Source organism: Carlito syrichta, unplaced genomic scaffold (assembly GCF_000164805.1).
Source record: "Carlito syrichta isolate Samal-C Ts95f unplaced genomic scaffold, Tarsius_syrichta-2.0.1 Scaffold12763, whole genome shotgun sequence".
Classification (NCBI taxonomy): domain Eukaryota; kingdom Metazoa; phylum Chordata; class Mammalia; order Primates; family Tarsiidae; genus Carlito; species Carlito syrichta.
In genome coordinates, this window is record NW_006956859.1 from 52,280 (window position 1) to 71,962 (window position 19,683).

At 48.4% G+C, this 19,683-nt stretch overlaps 1 protein-coding gene across 1 annotated transcript in view; it reads left to right on the forward strand.

Annotated features, from left to right (window-relative positions):
• The window catches only part of MROH2A (maestro heat like repeat family member 2A), a 63,422-nt gene that overhangs the window by 13,819 nt on the left and 29,920 nt on the right, over positions 1–19,683 (forward strand). Inside the window, exons 4-16 of the mRNA XM_008056293.1 lie at positions 3,882–4,013; positions 4,224–4,386; positions 6,617–6,715; positions 7,434–7,585; positions 8,451–8,594; positions 9,714–9,806; positions 10,009–10,087; positions 10,243–10,356; positions 14,237–14,313; positions 15,524–15,643; positions 15,936–16,046; positions 17,885–18,032; positions 19,191–19,231. Of these exons, the coding sequence (XP_008054484.1) occupies positions 3,882–4,013; positions 4,224–4,386; positions 6,617–6,715; positions 7,434–7,585; positions 8,451–8,594; positions 9,714–9,806; positions 10,009–10,087; positions 10,243–10,356; positions 14,237–14,313; positions 15,524–15,643; positions 15,936–16,046; positions 17,885–18,032; positions 19,191–19,231 (1,473 nt within the window). The remainder of the gene's footprint in view (positions 1–3,881; positions 4,014–4,223; positions 4,387–6,616; positions 6,716–7,433; positions 7,586–8,450; positions 8,595–9,713; positions 9,807–10,008; positions 10,088–10,242; positions 10,357–14,236; positions 14,314–15,523; positions 15,644–15,935; positions 16,047–17,884; positions 18,033–19,190; positions 19,232–19,683) is intronic.

Sequence of the window (19,683 nt, forward strand, 5' to 3'; positions counted from 1 at the left end):
GCCACTGCACTCCAGTCTGGATGACAGAGTGAGATTCCAACTCAAAAAAAAAAAAAAATGCATTGCAAGCGCTGTTCTTTCCAGAGCAGGATGTAGTCTGGTAGTGACCCCACTCTCAAAATGATGCTCTGCTACAGTAGCCTGGGTCCAGGGGATGGGAGGGATACAGGACATTCCCTTTCTGAGGGAGTCCCTCAGTGTGGACTCCAGGTAGCTCCTTATACTATGCTCAGGAAACGTGAGAGCTGAGGGGCTCTCCTGAGTCAGGATTACAGGCATCTGTGTTGCAAACGTGGACTGCTGAGGATCTCCTGCTTACCATTTTTCTGCAATAGGGAGTCCCTCTTGACTCTGAGTGATCCCTGCTTGCTGGCTGCTTCACATCCTTCTTTACGCTGCCATCTTGGATTTATGTGCCTAAGAGAGGCTTTTCACCTTCTTGCCGAATTCCAGTGTTCTCCCTCAGTTGCCTCTCTTTGTTATTTTGATCCTTCTTTCGAAAATTTCATTTTGTAGAAAGGTGTATGGCAACCATGAGAGAGGTGTGCAGGAGTTGGGGAACACAAACAAGGGGTTTTCCAAACATGCTGTTTTAAAATGTGGGTGTTATTATTATTCAAATATAGTGAGGTCAACAGCTTAGAAGACACTTGACTTTGAAAAGATAGTTTGTTACTCACAGTTCCTGAGAGGAGTAGGCACACCACACCATGCAGGATCACACAGGGAAGCAGGTGAGTCTGTCAGGAGGCAGAAGGAGTGAGGGGAAATTATAAGCAAGAGTTTTTATTGTGGTTTCTGTGGGAAGGAACTTTTGAGACAGAGGAAGAAGGCTTAGTATTGGCTAGTTTCAATACTTTTAGCTGGCTCTGGGGCATAGTAGCTGTCCCAAATTCTATGGTGCCTTCCTTTTTGATTAGGTCCAGTGAATAGTGGCACAAAGAGTTAGAGCAGGGGTATCCAACCTTTTGACTTTGAGAAAAGAGGAATAGTCTTGGGCCTCACATAAATTATATAATTTAGCTAGTATATATACATAACAAGACTTCTCAAGGTGTCAGAAATGTTTGCTTTAACATGATGTTAAAAGATTTTGTGAGGCTGCATTACTAGCTGTCTTGGGCCACATGCGTCCTATGGGCGGCAGGTTGGACTTGCCTGTGTTAGAGCCTGACGAGGGAGATGGTTGGGAGGTGGGCTCTGAATTGGTTGGAGTATTGGTCTGCTCATGATGTCATGACACAGTATCACAGACTGGGTGGCTTAAACAACATAAATTTATTTTCTAATAGTTCTAGAGACTGGTAGTCCATGATCAAGGTACGAGCAAATTTAGTTTCTGCTAAGGACTCTCTTCCTTGCTTCCTTTTTGCTTGACTGCCTTCTCACTGTGTCCTCACATGGCTTTTCTTCTGTGCATGCACAGAGAGAAAGAAAACGCTCTTATGTCCTCTCCTTTTATAAGGACATTAATTCCATGAAAGTAGAGCCCCATTATCTCATTTAACCCTAGTTACTTCCCAGAGGACTCATCTCCAAATACCATCCCATTACGGGGTTAAGGGCTTTAACATATGGATTTTTAGGGTACCCAATTCAGTCCACAACAGTTGTTTTGCATTTAAAAAAGCATTCTGGCCTGGTGCAGCGGTTCAGGCTTGTAACTCAGCACTTTGGGAGGCCACGGCAGGAAGTTTGCTTGAGCCCAGGAGTTTGAGACCAGCTTGGGCAGCATAGTGAGACCACATCTCTACCAAAAAAAAAAAGCTCCTGGGCAGGTTGTTTCCTAGCTCTAGGAATTGGCTAGCTCTGGGAGAAGCAGCCTCTCCAGGGTTAACAAGGCCAGATGCCAAAGCACTGGGAAATGAAGCATGATTAATATGCAGGCCTTAACCAGTGATCAGTGACAATAAACGAATAGGTACATTTTGAAATTAACATGCTTCAAATATTTTATTTAATCCTTAATTAATTAAGGAACCAGTTAGATGTTAAAAGCTGTTCAAATAAGAATTATACCTGTAGAGATTTCTATGCTTTACCAGACAAAATCCATTTGCATTGCCATGAGCAGGAATTGTTTTCATTGCTGTGGAGGAAACATGTGCATTGCTACCCATCTTCTAAGACTTCACTTCTTTCCCTACAGAGTTGTAAAGTCACCTTGGCAATCAAAGATGCACACCCTATTGAATTCCATAACCCCAGAGCATCTGCCAGACAGCACCAAGCACGGCTCTGGAAGGCAACTTAGTGATTGCTTCTGCTGGTTTCTACGTCTTTGACAATTTTTGTCTTGTGACTATAAATACTCTCTGAAGATTATTCTTGATCACAAAAAATGCTGATCTTATTATAATTTGCCTGGCTATTTATATAGGGTGCAGCAAGAGTGTGAATGAAGCAAATAGGCCTTCTTGAGTCTAGTCTGAAAATCTAGAGCTTGCATTCTCAATGGGATGATATTGCTCCCGGTTAAGGAAACTGGTTCTTGGGGGATAAAGAAAATTTTACTTTTTCATGTTAAAGCACAGATATGTATACAGCACATAAAAATACAGAGAGTGCCAAAAAATGTATACACATTTTAAAAAAAGGAAAAAACTGCATTAAAATTGTAATACTCAATAAGATGAATACAAGTCACGTTTGACTTCTACAATTACAAGAGGTGCTCAAAGTGGTTACCACCAGTGTCAAGACACTTCTGATTTCAGTGAACATCTCTTAACATTTCTTAAAATGTGTATACATTTTTGGCACCTCTGGGTGTGTGTGTGTGTGTGTGTGTGTGTGTGTGTGTGTGTGTGTGTGTGTATACATACACATGCATATATATAATATGTCTAAGTATTAAAGTTTCAGCTGGCTGTGGGGTATTGTAGTTGTCTCCACATCTATGGTGCCTTAGGAAAAAATATCTAGCAAGCCTACTTCAGGGGCAATAACAATAATAATAACGGTTGAGAAACACTGGTCTTGAGCCACGCAGAACTGATGAGCTACTAAGGTCATATCATTAATTTCTGTCCAGGCATTATTATTGCAATCAGAGATTAGAGTTTGTAAAACTTCTAATATTTGCTATCCCAAAACTAGAAAACCAAGGCCAAAACTTCCTGTGCTAAATTTCACCGTAAAACTTATAGATTTGAGTGAATTCCTCTCTTACTGAGGTACCAAATTTGCTCAGGGTTTCTGGACTGTTGGGAAGTGCCCTTTCTACCCTGAGGCAGCAGGCCATTTTCCCTGAAGTCTTTGCAGGCAGTGACCCCATGTAGAAAGTCAACCCTCATTCCTGAAGAGTGGCTTATCATGCCTGATTAAGTGCATCATTCTCAAATAAAACTCTCCAGGTATGGTCTGGGGTGCACAATCCATCTGTCCAATCCCATTCTAAACCAGGTAACTTTCAGTGGTGATAAGTGCCAACCCTGCAGGACTGAAGAGAGAGTAAGAGGCAAATTTCCTGGTCTTACACGCTCCCTCACTAGGGCTAACGGCAAGGTGAGCCTGCCTTCTTGGGCTTTCAAAATGGCCAAGCCCAGTGCATGTTATTGACCTTGTGTGTTGACCATTTGACACCTGTCTTGCTAAATATTGACTGAAAACAAGGCAGGGAGTACAGACACGCAAGTCATATTGACATCACCAGTGGGATGAGTAGGGTAGGAGAAAGGAAGCAGGAGTTGGAAATGAAGGAGTTGGGATCTGAGATATGTATGGTTGGAGGATGGTGGTTACCTTCTCCAGATGAGGTGTGGGGAAGGAAGACAATGAGAAGGAAGGGAAGTGGACTCGTGATGCTGGGAGCAGGGTGGGGTTTATGCCAGGCCCCTGCCTGGCTGAGTATCTTCCCACTGACCATACTTGTTTCCCAGATTTCCACCCAGCGCAAGGTCAGTATCTACAACATCCTCCAGGAAATCATCCAGCAGGAGGGGGAGCTGGAGGAGCGCTGTGTCCAGAGGCTGGTGGCCATCGCCTCCAAGGAGATGAGGGAGATCCCAGAGGTAGGAGGGCCCTGGGATTCCCTCTGCCAGCCTAGGCTGAGCCATTGGTGCCCTGCCCCTGGATGCCCCAGACCCTATACCCTTGCCAAACAGGACAGGGTAGGCTGAGCCCAACAGGGTCAAGAAGGGTGGAGAGAGCATGGGGCAGGAGGGTTTGCATGAAGGCCCAGCTGAGGGTGGTGCCACATGCCCCTCTCCCATTCCCTGCAGATGGAGGGTTACGTGAAGGCAGAGGTGGCCAGTGACACCCTGGTGGCTCTGTCCCGAAACCACTTCAGCTTGGTCATGTACGAGCTGCAACACCACCTCAAGCCCCTCAACCTCACTGACGAATTTGTCATCATCACCCTGGCCAAGCTGGCCAACGGCAATGGTAGGGCTCGGAGGTCCTCAGCCCCCGTTCTGGTCCCTTCAGCCCCACCCAGTGCTCCCTCCTTGTCTCTGCCTCGTTCAGATTCTCCTCTCTGTCTCCGTGTTTGCCTCTGCCCTTCCCTATTTCTCTCTTCCTTCCTTCTTCTCAGCTCTGTATGTCTCTGTCTCTCTCTGCTATTAGGATTCTCTGTGTTTCTACCTCTCATTTTTGTCTCATTATTCTCTCTGCCTCCTCCAACTCTCCTTTCCTCTTTCCCTCTCTCCCATCTCCCCTCAACCTACATTGCTCTCTGTCTTCCCAACTCCCTTCTCTTTTACTCCCTCCCTCCCTCCCCTCCCTCCTACCTTCCCTTTATCTTTCTCACCCTCCTTTCCTCTTTCCTTCTCTCCTCTGTCTCTCCCTCTGCCTGCATTTTTCTGTCTTCCCATCTCCCTTTCTCTTTTATTCCCTCCCTCCCTTTCTCCCTCTTCTCTCCTTCCTCCCTCCCTCCTTCTTCCCTTCCTCCTTCCTCCCTCCTTTCCTCCTTTTCTTCTTTTCCTTTTCCCACAAACACAAACTGAGCCCCGACTCCACGTAGGCCTTGTGGCAGGTACCTGGCTATGGCAATGAATAAGACATGCATGGCCCCTGTCCTCAGAAATGGCTATAGACAAGTAACAAGAAGATAGATGTTTACAATATGAGGCGGTGGGTATGACAAGCAAGTAACTGTTTGGGATCAGGATGAGAGGGGGGACCTCACCCCTGCAGAGCCCTCAGTGAAGCAGTTAATTTGTGGATGCAGAGTTTCAAGGGCAGGTCTTGGCATGTCCCTGGTTCTGGGATACCTCCAAGCGTAGGTGACGTTCAAAGCCATTGACACTCAGGGAGTGATAGGAGGGAGAGAAGGCAAGGACCCAACCTGCAGGAGCTCTGACATCATAAGAGCACTAGGAGGAGGAAAGAAGAGGAGAATAGTGCGGAATCGTGAGGCCTGCTGCAAGGAAAGGGATTCAGAAGGGTGGAGCACCGTACTGTTGTGTCCAGTCCTGCTGAGGGGTTCAGTCAGATGAGGCTGGAGAAGGTGGGAGGAGGACAGTCTATGGCCTGCTGGGAAAGGAGACCTGGCTGAAGGGGAGAAGGGGAGGATGGGAAGGATTAGCCACTGACTGGGAGGGAGAGAGAAAAAAGGAGGGCCCAGGCCTATTAGGTGCTCACACTAGAAGCTCAGGAGAGGGACAGGTTGAAGGTACCAGAAGGAGGGGCCAGGCCAGGAGAGTAAATGGAGGTGTTATTATTATTTCATTATGAGTATATGTACATTATTATTATGAACTCTGAAGAAAGGGGGTGGCGCTGTCTGCATGGAGCGGGGGGCTGCCTCCTGTTGCAGGGTGGGTCTGTAACTGGCTTTTTCTTAAAAAAAAAAGTTTACTTTAAAGATGTGAGGTACAATTCAGGGTTAGGTATACAAATGTTAGTTATGCAGGTACCCTTGTTGAGGAGGTGTGCCCCCACCCCCCGGCAGTTTCCCACTACTGCCAATCCCCTTCATATAGAATTATGATAACTGATCAAGGTCTGCTTATGAGTGAGAACATGTGACTCTCAGTTCTTTGTTTCTGTGATAGATCACTCAGTATTATAGACTTTAAGTTCATCCAAGTTGCTGCAAAGTTCATAATTTTGTTCTTTTTTATGGCTGCATAATATTCCGTCGGGTATATGTACTACATCTTTCTACAATTAGATTCCTTTCAGATCTGCTCTCTTTTCTTCTGTTTGCCTCTTGCCTCCTCTCAGTATCTGTCTTGTCCACTGTCTCCCTGCTTCTTCATTCACCCAAGAACATTTGGGGGACTCCTATGGGAGGCAGACTTCAGTCGGTGGGGACTGGATGTGCTCTGTGAGCTCCAGCTCTGAGCCTTTTATTTTTTCTCCTTCCTGCCTTTTCCCCTCCCCACTCCCCACTGTGGCCCTTTGTGCCCTCTCTTCGGCCTCCTTTTCTTTCTCCTCACTCTCTTCTTTCCTTTCCGCCTCTCTTTCCTGTCTTTTTCCTTCCTTCACCTGCTTCTAGCTCACTTTTTTAATGCTTTAGTGACTCCTACGCTATTTCCTGTGGCTCTAGCTTCCCTGGCTCTGGACCATCAGGGACTGGAGGTGGCAGGCAGCAGGACTGTCCTCTCTGCCTTCTCCCTGCTCACCTCCGGCCCCAACTCCCTGTGTGACGTCCGCCCTCCTGACCCCACAGTGTTTGAGTTCATGCCATACATGGGCATCACCCTGGCTACCATATTCACAATGCTGAGACTTGCCAATGAAGCCAAGATACGCCAGGTGATCTGTAGTGGTGAGTGTCCCACTTGGGCCTGCAAGTCTGACCTGATCAGGGTGCCGGAGGGGGAATGCAGGGTAAGGAGCAGTGGCAAGGTTGTTGAACAAGAGGTGTGCTGCTCATTTGTTCCCAAACATTTGCTCAAGCTCTACTTTGTGTGGCCTCTGGAGGGAGAGGGGACTGAGACATGGTTGGCACCTTTCAGAAGATCCCAGTTTAGAAAGAAGAAGCTCCTACTGTGACTCTGCTTAGCCCTCTCTGTAGTTAGGCATTTCAGAAGACCAGAGAAAGGCTATGGGCATTTAAAGGAGAGGGAGACTAGGGAACATGTATTCATTTGGGGCTTGACTTCGGCAGGTCTCAGATGCTATTTAAATCTGATCGCCTTGCCCCAGATGGTGATTACTAAATGTTTTTATGGGCTAGAAAATGCTGATGCCTAAGAAAAAGAGGGCCAGCGGTGCTGACTGCCCTCTGCACTGGAATCCCCGGAATGTGGGCAGGCAGTCATACTTCAGGCCCTACCCTTGACCGTGTCCTCTAAGGGGAGAGGTCTGAACACACCTGAGTGCTCAACTCTCATACACAGATATACTGGGTAAAAACCAGCGAGCTGTGAGAAGTTGGAAAGGCCATGTGGGAGTACTCCCTCCTGGAGAAAGTGAGCTAGGGAGGCTCGGTTCTGCTTTGGGCCTCTCTGGCACCAACCGCATCTCTCCTCTGCCACTGGTAGCCATGGAGACCTTCTGCGAGACTGTGCAGTTTTACCTGAAGCACTTGGAGGACAGTGTGTACCCTGTGATGACTGAGGAGCAGTTTGCCCTGAAGCTGTTCCCAATGTTTCGCTACTTTGTAACCGTGTGGATGAGACACCACAACCTCGAGGTGAGATGTACCCTTCTCAGGAGAGCCCCGTGGCTCCCAGGTCACAGCTCCCTGGCCTGTGGGGCTGGGAGATGCTGAGATCATCAGGTCTAGCCTCATTCCTGGGACCCTTGGGAGGCGGTGACCTGACTTATGGCCAAGCTAGGGAATTTGTGTATTAAAAAGCTTAGACCCACGAACCTCACTTCACGAGGCTGGCCTTGAAAAAGGCCCTCAGGGAGTTGTTGGTTGGGTGGGTGGGAGTCAATGATAATTCTGAGAGTGCTGGCCACATGCTGGGTTTTCTATGTATGTGTTACCTGTGGGAGATATTTCCATACCAACTCTATGAGGGACTATTTTTTTTTTTTTGAGTTGGAGTCTCACTCTGTCGCCCACACTGGAATGCAGTGGCCGCTCCCGGCCACTGCAGCCTCGACCTGCTGGGCTCTGGCGATCCTTCTGCCTCAGCCTTCCGAGTAACCGGAACTACAGGCATGCGCTACCATGCCCGGCTGATTTTTTGATTTATTGTAGAGATGAGGTCTCGCCGCCCAGGCGGGTCTCGAACCCGCGGGCTCAGGCAATCCACTCACCTCAGCCTCCCAAAGGCGCGGGATTACAGGCTGAGCCACCGAGCCTGGCTGATGGACTATTTTTAAAATGAGGAAACTGAGACACAGAGAGCTTAAGTACCGACCAAGGTCACGTGGCTGGTAAGTGGGACTCAAGCCCAGCAGTCTGGCCACACCGCATGGCCCACCTTGCTCTGCTTCTGAGGTCCCCTCTGTCGTGTGACCTTGGATTCTGTGGGTAGGGCTGAGGTCAATGACCTTGCGGCAGGAGTTCTGGGATGATGAATCCAAGACCCCGTTTCCTGTGACAGGTGAAGCTGGGGGTCATCAGGTCCCTGAAACCCATGCTGAACCTCCTCCTGCCCAACATTGACCTGCGGGAGCAGGTCTATGACTACATCCCCCTGTTGCTGGCGCAGTACCAGGGCAGTCTGGAGGCCCTCTTCATCACACAGGTGAGGGCCACATGGCCATGACCTTGGGAAGAAGGTCTAGGAAATGTAAGGTTTTCAAGAGTCCAAGAGGTATCATCTGGTTGGGGAGGTGATGTCAGATATTTTGACATCGTGTCAGCAGACCCAACATCTGTGCCCTGGAAAGAGGCTGTGGAACCTGGCACTCATGGGGCTTGTGGGAAATGACACTGCCATTCCGGGTGGAAAGGACCAGATCCCGAAAGGCCTTGGAGGCTGTGGTGAGGTCGGAGCCTTTGTATTCATTTGTTAGGTTTGCCATAACAAAGAACCACATGTAGGCAGCTCAAAATAACAGAAATTTATGCTCTCATAATTCTCGAGGTCAGAAGTCCAAAATCAGAGTGTCAGCAGGGCCTGAGCTCCCTCTGGAGGCTCCAAGGGAGAAAGCTTTCTGACCTCTTCCCTCTTGGTGGCCCCAGATGTTCTGTGATAGCGGCAGAATCACTCTGATCTCTTCCGCCTTTGTCACATGGCCTTCTCCTCTGTATTCTCTTCGTATAAGCTCGCCGTAAGCCCAGGATGATCTTGCCTGGAGATTCTGAACTAATTACAACTACAAAGAGTCTATTTCCAAATGAGGTCACATCCTCAGGTTCTGGTGAGCATGAATTTTGGAAGGACACCAGTCAACTCCCAACAGCCTCTTACCCTGTGTAAGATGGAGCCGTTGCAGAGTTCCAAGTGGAGGCATGGTCAGGACAGATGCATAAAGGGGTCACTGGTCTACAGAGTGTGGGCCTCACCTATAAAAGCAAGGGGTGGAAATGAACACAGCTGATTTGAGGAGCCATCTGTAGATCATTCTGGCTAAAGAATGGGATTCACTTTCAGATGCATAGGAGGGCAGGGTGAAAAAGGCCTTGAATTCCATGCTCAGAGACCTTGCGCTGCACTTCCCAAGCCTCACTGTGCGTAGGAACTAGCTGGGAGCTGCATGAAATTCAGGCTTGGATTTGGCAGGTCTAGGGTAGGGCCTTGGGACTAATTTCTAATCAGCTCCCGGGGGATGCTGATACCGCAGGCCAAGAGTAGCAAGGGTTCAGAGTTTGAGCTTGAGTTGGTAGAAGGCCACCTCCACCACTTGCCCATCCATTGCAGGTCTTGAGACAGATCCTGGAAGTGTCAGTCACCACCAACACCCCTATCCCCCCAATGCAGCTACATACCATTTTCACGGAACTGCACGTCCAGGTGAGGCCCACAAACTTGGCTGGGTGGATCAGGGAGTTCTTGGGGTAGATCAGCAGGAAGTGGCCTGCAGGAGGTGGCCTGCCCGCTAACTCATTCGTGTGCCTCCTGTATCGTGCTAAAGTGGGAGGCTCTGGTGCCCCCTGTGCCTGTGCACCCCTTGGCCTGTGGCCTCTCTCACCCTCCATGCCCACCCCCTTCCCAGGTGTGCACCAAGGCCCCGGCCCATCATCAGCATAGCAGCCAGAACCTGATGGAGATCGTGCACTGCTTCGTGGCCCTTGGTGAGGCTCCGTGACAGGGGCACTCCCTGCCTGTCCCCCGGGTCTGCTGGAGCCTGTAGGAGTCCTGGCTCCCCTAAGTGCTGGGCCCAGGGCTGCTTCTTTGGGCCTGCTCTGGGCCCAGCGGGCATGATTAAAGCCGTCCTTTCCACCTGCAGCTCGCTCCTACCCCAAGGAGTTGATGAAGTTCTTCTTCAGCCAGATAGAGACAAGCAAGGAGGTCGTCCGGGTGGGGACTCTGACCCTGATCAGGGCTGTGGTGAGTGCAGAAGGTGAGCAAGGCAGGGCAGGTGGGGTGAGTGGGGTGAGCAGGGTGGGGCTTCGGAGAGACAGGATTCATCTGTGTCTGGGTACCTGACATTTCCCCTTTTACAACACTATTGGGTGGGCCCAGGGAGCCATGATTCTTGGGTGCTTCATGTTCTCTAACCGTGAACCGAATCAGCACTGTGGTCCACCCTCCCCATCCCCTATGAGTCTAAACTTCAAACTATTAACCTGATTCCTACTAGTAACCTCCAAAGCTAAATCAAAGGCTGATAAAAGGCCTGACTATACCACGCAGATATAACCCTATAGTCTCTTGGCCTCAGTGTCCAACCTCAGTCTAAACCCCTGATTCTAGTCCCTAAGCCCAAACTCTAAACTTGGCCTTGATATCAAAAGGGAATCACTGTCCTTACCAAGGTATTAGCCCATGGGTGTCCAACCTTTTGGCTTCCTTGGGCCACACCGAGTAAAGAGGAATTGTCTTGGGCCACACGTAAGTTATATAATATAGTGTATATACATAATAAGACTTCTCTTTAAAATATATTTTATTATAAAGTTTAGAAAGATGAGAACAATATAAAACTAATGGGAAATTTGACCTTGTTTTTGTAAAACTAATCTATCAACGTCTGGTTCAGTGAAGGTTGTTGCAATTCTTAGTGAGCTCTCAAGGTGCTTGTCAGGAATGTATGTTCAAATTTTGCTCTTTGTGTGCTTCATAATTAATGTTTGTGCTGTCAAAAAATGATGTCATCAATAAGGCGTGATTGTGAGCTTCAAAAATGGAACTACACATGGGGTCATGAAGAAAATAAATGCTAAAAAACACATGATGTTGAAAGATGTCACATTACTAGCTGTCTTGGGCATCATGTGGCCCATGGGCCCCAGGTTGGACATGCCTACACTAGCCCATACTGCTCCTTTGTGTGACTTTGAACAAGGTGCTTCTGGTTGGCAGCATGTAGCTCTGCAGGTGTATAATGGTTTGAAGAACATGGGCAGCTCCCACTCATCCCTAAAGTCAGGTGCCTTTGTGTAGTGCACACATTGGACAACTGTATATAAATAACCTTCCACTGGCATTAAACCTCACTCTCAAATAAATTCAAATTTAAATTACATTGAGGTCCTTTTTACTTATCTAATGAACACAGATGTTAAAGATAATGGCTAGAATTTGGGCCATTTTTCTATAAGAAGCTAGATAGTAAAGATATTTTTGACTTTGCAGGCCATATAGTTTCTATGACAATTATCCAATTTTGCCACTGGAGAGCAAAAGCAGCCATAGACTGCTATGTGTAGCTATGTTCCAATTAAATCTTATTTTCTTTTTTTAAATTAAACTTTATTTTATTATAGAGATGTGGGGTACAAGTAAGGATTAATCACACAAGTAGGTTGCATGCAGGGTGAGTTTTAGGTCTCCAACTGGCCTTCACTCCCCGTGGCATAGAACCACGTACCCTTTGTGTTGTTACGTGCCCTCCCCACCCTCCCCCCTCCTCTCATGGCAGTGGCCAGTGACTGCTGATCCCTTCCTTGTGCTAACATGGTTAATGTTCAGGTCCCATTTATGAGTGAAAACATGGGGTTTGCAGTTCTTTGTTTCTGTGATAGATCACTAAGTATGGTGGTCTCCAACTCCAACCAAAGTGCTGCAAAGTCCATGATTTTGTTCTTCTTCATGGCTGCATAATATTTCATCAGGTATATGTACCACATTTTCTTTATCCATTCTACTTTCAATAGGCAGTAAGGTTTGTTCCTTTTTTTTTGCTATCGTGGATAGTGCAACAATAAACGCGTATGCAGGTGTCTTTATGGTAGAATGATGTTTGTTCCTCCCCATATATTCCTAGGAGAGGGATTGCTGGAGTGTATAGAAGGCCAATTTTTAGTTCTTTTAGGCATGGCCACACTGCTTTCCATAGAGACTGAACTGGCTTGCACTCCCACCAACAGTATAGAAGCTTACCCTTTTCTCTGCACCCGTGCTAGTATCTGTTGTTTTTTGATTTATTAATGATAGCCATCCTTACAAAATCTTATTTTCAAAAACAGACTTTGGGCTGGATTTAGCCTGCAGGCTAGACTTAGCTCATCCATGGTCTGTGGTAACAAGAAACCAGCCTTTGACATTTTATTGACAGAGGCCATGAGAGGTGGGGGGAAGGCACGTAACAACACAAAGGGTACCTGGTCCTATGCCAGGGGGAGCGAGGGCCAGTTGGAGGCCCAAAATTCACCTGCATGCAACCTACTTGGGTGATTAATCCTTAAATCGATGAACAATACTGGGTGCCCAATTGGATAGGGACCAAAACTTGGGCTTAACAATTCAACATTTTGTCAGTTGCCTGAAGGAAACAATTGCCCAAAGGACAAAGATGTTCATTATAACATTGTGCTAAGAGCAAAACATTAGAAACAGCCTAAATATAGGGAATTTGTGGAATAAACAATAGATCATCACAATGGAATATTATGCAGGCATTAAAGAGGGTGTAGTATTTATAGCATAAACTCAGTTACATAAAATAAATCTATAATTATTATGCATAAATAGGTTTAGAAGGACACACCTAACCTATTAAGAGTGATTATTTTTAAATTATGCAATGATCATATACTATTTTTATAGTCAGAAATAAAGTTCCCATCTCGGAGATCAAAACTCTAAACTTTTGATCAAAAAAAGTACCATCCTTTCTTAGTGCCTGATTACCTGCTGCTTCCTACCTGTTCTCATTTCCTCTTTTTCCTACCCTAGCATGAGCACAGTATCAACCTGAACACCTAACTCTACCTCCATCCATACCAGATTGCTCCAGAACCTTCTCGTGACTCTTTCTTACCTCCCTAAACCTTTATGCTTCTTTGACAGCGTGGCTGCCATCACTTGTAGGACTAGCAAACACTCACCTAGCCCTCATGTTGTGCCAGGCACCATGTTAATTCATTTACTGCTCATGGTAGCTCTGTGAAGGAGGCATTTTATTATACACATTTTATAGGTGAGGAAACGGAGGCAGAGAGGGGCTGAGTAATTTACCTGAGGTCACACAGCTGGGATGTGGTGGAGCAAGGATTTGAACCCAGGCAGCCTGGCACCAGGACCCACGTTGTTCACACCTGTGCTTTGCAGCCTTTGCTGTGTTTCCAGTTGGGGGGCACTAAAGAACTTTTAGGCGGAGTCTACTCAGGTTCAAATGAGACACACACAAAGCAGCGGCCAAGGGAGTGAGGTGTAAAACCAACCCCCGCCTCAGGCCAGCGGGGAGGGTGCTGCTGCAGCCGTTGAGAAGGGAGATGTTACCAAACGCCAAGGGTTTGGTCTAGGTACCATTGCTCTATGCATAGAAAGCCAATCACTGAGACAAGTATTGCCAGGGAAGAAAGTTTTATTATTTTACAGGTGACATCAGCTGTAGAGATGGAAGCCAAGCCTCAGATCTGTCCCGCCCCTCACCCTAAGCTAAAGGTTTGTTTAGCAGGGAAGGAAAACAGGAATGACAAGGAAGAGGAGTTGGCCAATCGGCAGCAGGTGGTGGTTGAATGAGGGGGTTTCATTGTAACCACATGTGGGAAAACAGGCAGGGAAAAGTAAGGAAGAGGAGCTGGTCAACAGGCAGCAGGTGTTGTTGCATTGTACACAAACTTCTCAAGCTTCAGTTCTCTCAGCCTCAGTTTGTTGGAAAATTGCGCTGGTTTCAGAGGGAGCTGGTCAGGGACAACCTGGCCAGGGAGGCTCCTAAGAAAGTGCTCCTGAGCTTGGGGAATGTTGGCGGAAAAACAATGTGATGCCTTGATGTGGGACGAGCCACCTGACGTCCCACCGAACCATAGCCCTCCAGGTCGGTTTTCCTCTTCCAGATCCCAGGATGAATATCAGAACCATCTACCTGGCCATCCGGGTAGTCAAGAACACCCTCTCTGATACTCGATCCAAGGTAATGGAGTAGAGATCTGGAAAGGGATGGTGCTCAGGGCACCCTGCCAGGGAGGTAAAGGGAAGTCCAGGCGGGTGGCCTTGGCTGCCCATCCACCTCTGTGGGGCTATGCTTTGGGAGCCTTTGGAAGAACACCTCACTTCTCGGCTAGTCCTGAGTGGAACAACAGTGCAGTGAAAGCTGAGGTTCCACTCTTGGGATCTTCATTCTCATCCAGCATCTGGAGTTTTCAAGTGATGTGTCTCAGGTACTACATAGGACAGAAGAGAGGCGAGCAAACCTAGCTTCAGTGAGAGCCGCTTGGCTGCTAAGAGGTTTTGTAAGGTCTGTGTTGCATGTGAAAAAGGCAAGCTGGGCTTGGTCGCTCAGCCTGTAATCCCGCGCCTTTGGGAGGCTGAGGTGAGTGAATTGCCTGAGCCCGTGGGTTCGAGACCCGCCTGGGCAGGCAAGACCTCATCTCTACAATAAATCAAAAAATCAACCAAGTGTGGTAGCGCATGCCTGTAATTCCGGTTACTCGGAAGGCTGAGGTGGAAGGATCGCCGGAGCCCAGCAGGTCGAGGCTGCGGTGGCCGGGAGCGGCCACTGCACTCTAGTCTGGGCGACAGAGTGAGACTCCAACTCAAAAAAAAAAAAAAGAAAAAGGCAACTGAGGGATACATCTCCACACCTCCCCCAAAAGCCTGAAAACCACAGTCCTGGCCTCCACAGCAGCCATGGCCACCTTGGAGTGTAACTCTGGTTCCACAGGAAATGGGAGAGGGAATGGAAGGGAATTTGGACTGGAGATTTAGGCAGAACTGTCTCCAATACCTGGAGGCTGTGGAGGGAAGAGAGAAAAGGCTTGTTTGGCTATCTAACACTGCCCCCCACCTCCACACACACACATACACACACATGTGAGTCTTGCCAGAGTGAGTCCCAGGGAGCCCAGGATAAGAGATGAGTTTTCCTCGTCAGGGATGCTAAGATGAAGGGAGAGGGCTCCGTGTCTCTGCAGGGCTCAAATAAGGCTCCCAGGTAGGCAGAGTGCAGAGTGGGACACCCACTGGATGAGTCAGGCTGGTGGACAGAGTGGGCAATTGCCAAGTGGCCTCTGAGGCCCCTTTCAACACAGAGCGTGCTCAATTCCTAGCTGTCTCGTGCCACAGGATTGGGTGACCTGGAACCCAACCCAACCCCCAGAATATCCACTGCCTTGTCCTCTCAGGTGAGAATGGCTATTCTCCGCATCATTGGCCAGTTGGTTCTGTCTGGCTACCAAGAGAGGATCAAAGGCTGGGGCCTGAAGTATGTGTCTGTTCAGCTGACCTTATCCACCTACAAACTGGTGAGTGACCCCAACTTGCAGACCATGGAGCAGCTGGACTTTGTAAATGGTTTCCAAAGTGCTGAGGCAAGAATGCCTCACGGTTTACCTGTGTTGGACCTGCACATAGGTTCATGATGAAGTACATAGATATGCAGTAGACCTGCAGGTGAAGATGTGTGCAGTCCTATGAGCAAAAGACACATGCACAACTCTGAGCGTTCTGGAGACCCAGTATCTGGGCTGCCACACCTGGGACCACTGCAAGCCCCTGCCATCCCACACATGGGAACCCCTCGGTTCTATCTTCCAGACAAATCGCCGGGAGAGCTTTTATCTGAGGGATTTAGAGGAGAAGATGGTTCACAAAGTCACCATGGACACTGTGAAGATCATAACTTCTTCTGTCAGTGGAATGGCCAACGTGAGTAACTCTACTCCACCCACCCAGTAGGTCACCATGCTGGAGCTCCTGTTTGTACTGCATCAGGATTTGCGGGAACCAAGCACGCCCAGAACTCTGAACTTTGCTTCTTTCAGTCCTTCTGTCTGGGGTTCTTGGGGACTTTCTTCTTCTAGTTGCTAGTAGAAATTCAATATTCAGTTCCAGAGCTGGGTCTTTGATGGAAACTTACTCTTCATTTCTGTATCCCCAGCAGCTGGGACAGGACATAGCACATAGTGAGTTTCAATACATGTCACCTGACTTATTGCCTGAAATGTGTCCATTACTTTAGAACCCCTTTAATTTAGGTGTGTATGTATATAAAGAAAAAAGTCATGATTTAATTCACACATTTGAGTTTCTGCTATGTGAAAGGCTTGGGAGTGTGCATTAGGAGGACTCAGTATGACCCTAAGGAGTTCTCAGGTTATGGGAGAAACAAATGTGTCAATTTTTAATTGCAGTAAAATGTGACATAACAATAAGGTAGGAAAAATTTACCATGAAAACACCAACAAGGGAATGATTATCCACTAAGTGAGGCCATAGGCTAAGTGATCTCTGTCCAGTTGCAACTTATTTTAATTGTAGAAATAATGAGAACAATAATCAAAGCTGCAGTCCATGTATTACCTACACATAGCAGATTCTGTACTAGGTATACAACACATATAATCTCATTTAATTATCCCAACAACCCTATGAGGTAGGCTGTCTTATTTTATTACCCTGATCTTGTAGCTGAAGAAACTAAGGCTCAGAGGGATGCATTAATTTGCTCAGTGTCTCACAGCTGGTAAACACAGAGCCAGGATTGAAATGTCCTTTCCAATTCACTGCTACTAAATGGGGGAACCCAAGAGCTGAGAGATTCTAGTTCTGGAGGCTGAAACAGGTTAAGCTACTGCATTTGTTCATTGGTAGCTCAAGAGTCTCACCCTAAACTCCTGGGGTTGGGGGTTGGGTGAAGTGGGTATTGAACAGTCACCCACAGAGAGAGGAGATGGTGCAGTGAAGTCAGAGGGCTTGAGACACAGCTCCAGGAATCTCTATCAGAGTTCTCCAGAGAAACTGAGCCAGTAGAAAATATATATCGTCTTATTCATTTCAAGGAATTAACTCTTGCAATTGTGGAAACAGGCAAGTCTGAAACCTGTATCAAAGGCTGGGGCCTGAAGACAGGACTGCAGACTGGAAACCTGGGCAGCAGCTGATACTGGTCTTGAGGCAGAATATCTTCTTCCCAGGGGAAATGTCCATTTTTTGCTCTTAAGGCCTTTCAACTTGACTGGATGAGACTCACCCATGTTGTTGAGGATATCTCCCTTACGGAATTTAGACTTTCATCACATCTGCAGGACACCTTCACAGCAACACCTAGATTAGTGTTTTATCAAATTACTGGGCATTCTTGCCTAGACAAGTTGACCATAAAACTGATCATTGCAACCAGCATGCACAGCTGGGTCATCTGCCCAAAGTTCACTTCTAGAGAACTTGGGACCAGAGTGGGGCCTCTGGATGAGGAGGATGTAATGAGTGTGAGGTTGGTACGAGGCCTGCAGGGATGGGGGTTGGACAGAATGCCAGCCAGGCCCAGCAGGGGCTTGACTGACTCTCTTGCCCTATCAGTGCGGGTGCCACTTAAATGCCCTCAACAAAGACCAGGGTTGTCAGTGGAGCTCATTCAGGACTGAGACTGTCTAGGGAAAGTCCTATGGGGCTGGCGCTGTGGATGGAGCCTGACTGCTCTCCTTAGGTGGGCAGGATGCCCCCAGCTAATCCGGGGCTCCTGTTCTCCCCCACCCCCACCCCAGGAGTTTTGGGTGAGGCTTCTGTGCTACATCATGGAGACAGACTACATGGAGGCCTTGACCCCCATCTGTGTCAGCCTCACAAACCTTGCAGAACGTCAGCTCCATGACCAGGACGCAGAGGCCAGCACGGCCGGCGGGAGTAGCCAAGGTGGGCAGCATCCCTGTGCCAGCTGGTGGGCTTGGGCAGGTGGGCAGGCGCCTTGTTTATGAATGTTCAGCCCTCCCTACAGTCTTCACTCGCCCTTCTCCTGGAAGCATTTGGAATCCAAATAGCCAGGCTAAACCTGGCTGTTCATGCCAACCCTTTTCAAATCTGAGGAGATATTAACATCGTACAAACTTCCTTCTGGTATCTCACTTCTCATTTCTCCATCCTCCCAGCCCACACCCCCAGACCTCACCCTGGGGAGCTCCTGGCCCGGCCTCTCTCCAGGTGTGACCTTTCTGGGTCTCTGCTCTGCCTGAGCTCTCTGAACCAGCTAGAATAACTATATTCATCTCCTATGAGTGCTTTGTAGAACATCCCCATCGCGGTGTGGTCCACCAGAGTGGGCACTGTTAACACTTGGCTCTCAAAAAAGTGATTATGCCCACTATCATGTTGGCTTGCTGTCCCCGCTCCCCACTTCTGGCTCCAGGGAGGCTCCTCTCACCAGCCAGTGACTTCACAGGGGTGGGCATGGTTGGTGATGGAGGTGATTGGGGAGGTCTTTAGGACCCAGGGATGGCAAAGGGCAAACTCTGTTCACTGAGTCTGATCTGAATGCACTTTGAGGTCTTCCTCATGCCCCTCGCACCCCTGAATCTGGGCTGAGTCCTCCCTGGGCCCTGCACCAGCAGCTCCTCAGCAGGACTAGCCTCTCCCTTGCTCATTCATCTAAGCACTGTAGGGTTGCTTTTCATGGGGTTCCTTAACTCCCAAAGCCTGTAGAGATAGGAGGGGGAGGGAGAGTGGTGTCTAATTACCCTTGGTTTAGGCCAAGGTTCACAGCAGGAGACAAAACATTGTTATGGCTAGTCCTGGGATTCACTACAAAATGGCCTTGACCTGAACGGCAACTTCTAAACCCCGGCCCACTGGCACGATTCTCCCTGCTTCCCAGGAGAAGTCCATTGTAATGATGTTGTTTATAGAAAACTCCCCGGTGCCAATACATCCTCCATTCTTGTGGGGAAATGAGATTGTGTCAAGGATGTATCTTCTAGGATAAAGTTCCCCTCAGGGTATGGGGGAACAGAGAGGAGGGGGGATGTGTGGTTATGGGCTGGGCAGCCTCAGTTAGAATGGCATTTCCTTCTTTCTCAGTGGACCTGCCTGCGCCTCAGAAGCTGCTAGCCCGTCTCCTGGTGAGTGACTGACCTGTACTGTGCTCTGGCCGGTGAGGCCATGCTTTTCAGTACCTCTCCCTTGAGCTCCCAATTCTCAAACTCCAGGGGTAGCAGGGACCCAGGGTAAAACAAGGGAGTTGGACGCTGGGCAGGAGAGAGGGTTTCATGTCCCCATCATTCTTCTTGGGTAGAGGTGGCAGGGGTAGTGTGCTCAGAGTAGCCAAGGAGCTGGCCTGGACCTGCTCCTCGACTCCTCTGCCCAAAGCATGCCCAGGACACAGCCATGGCCTGCCTGCCCCTGGGGGCGGGCTCAGTCCAGAACCCACAAGTCCTCTTCTTCATGTTAACTGTGGGCACAAATCCATACTCCACTGAAACCTATGGTGGGAAAGGAACCCAATCTGGCCCCTTAGCCCCTTTCCTTCCTGCAGCATCTGTTTCAAAATCTGTGTTGCAAAGCCACCCCTCTT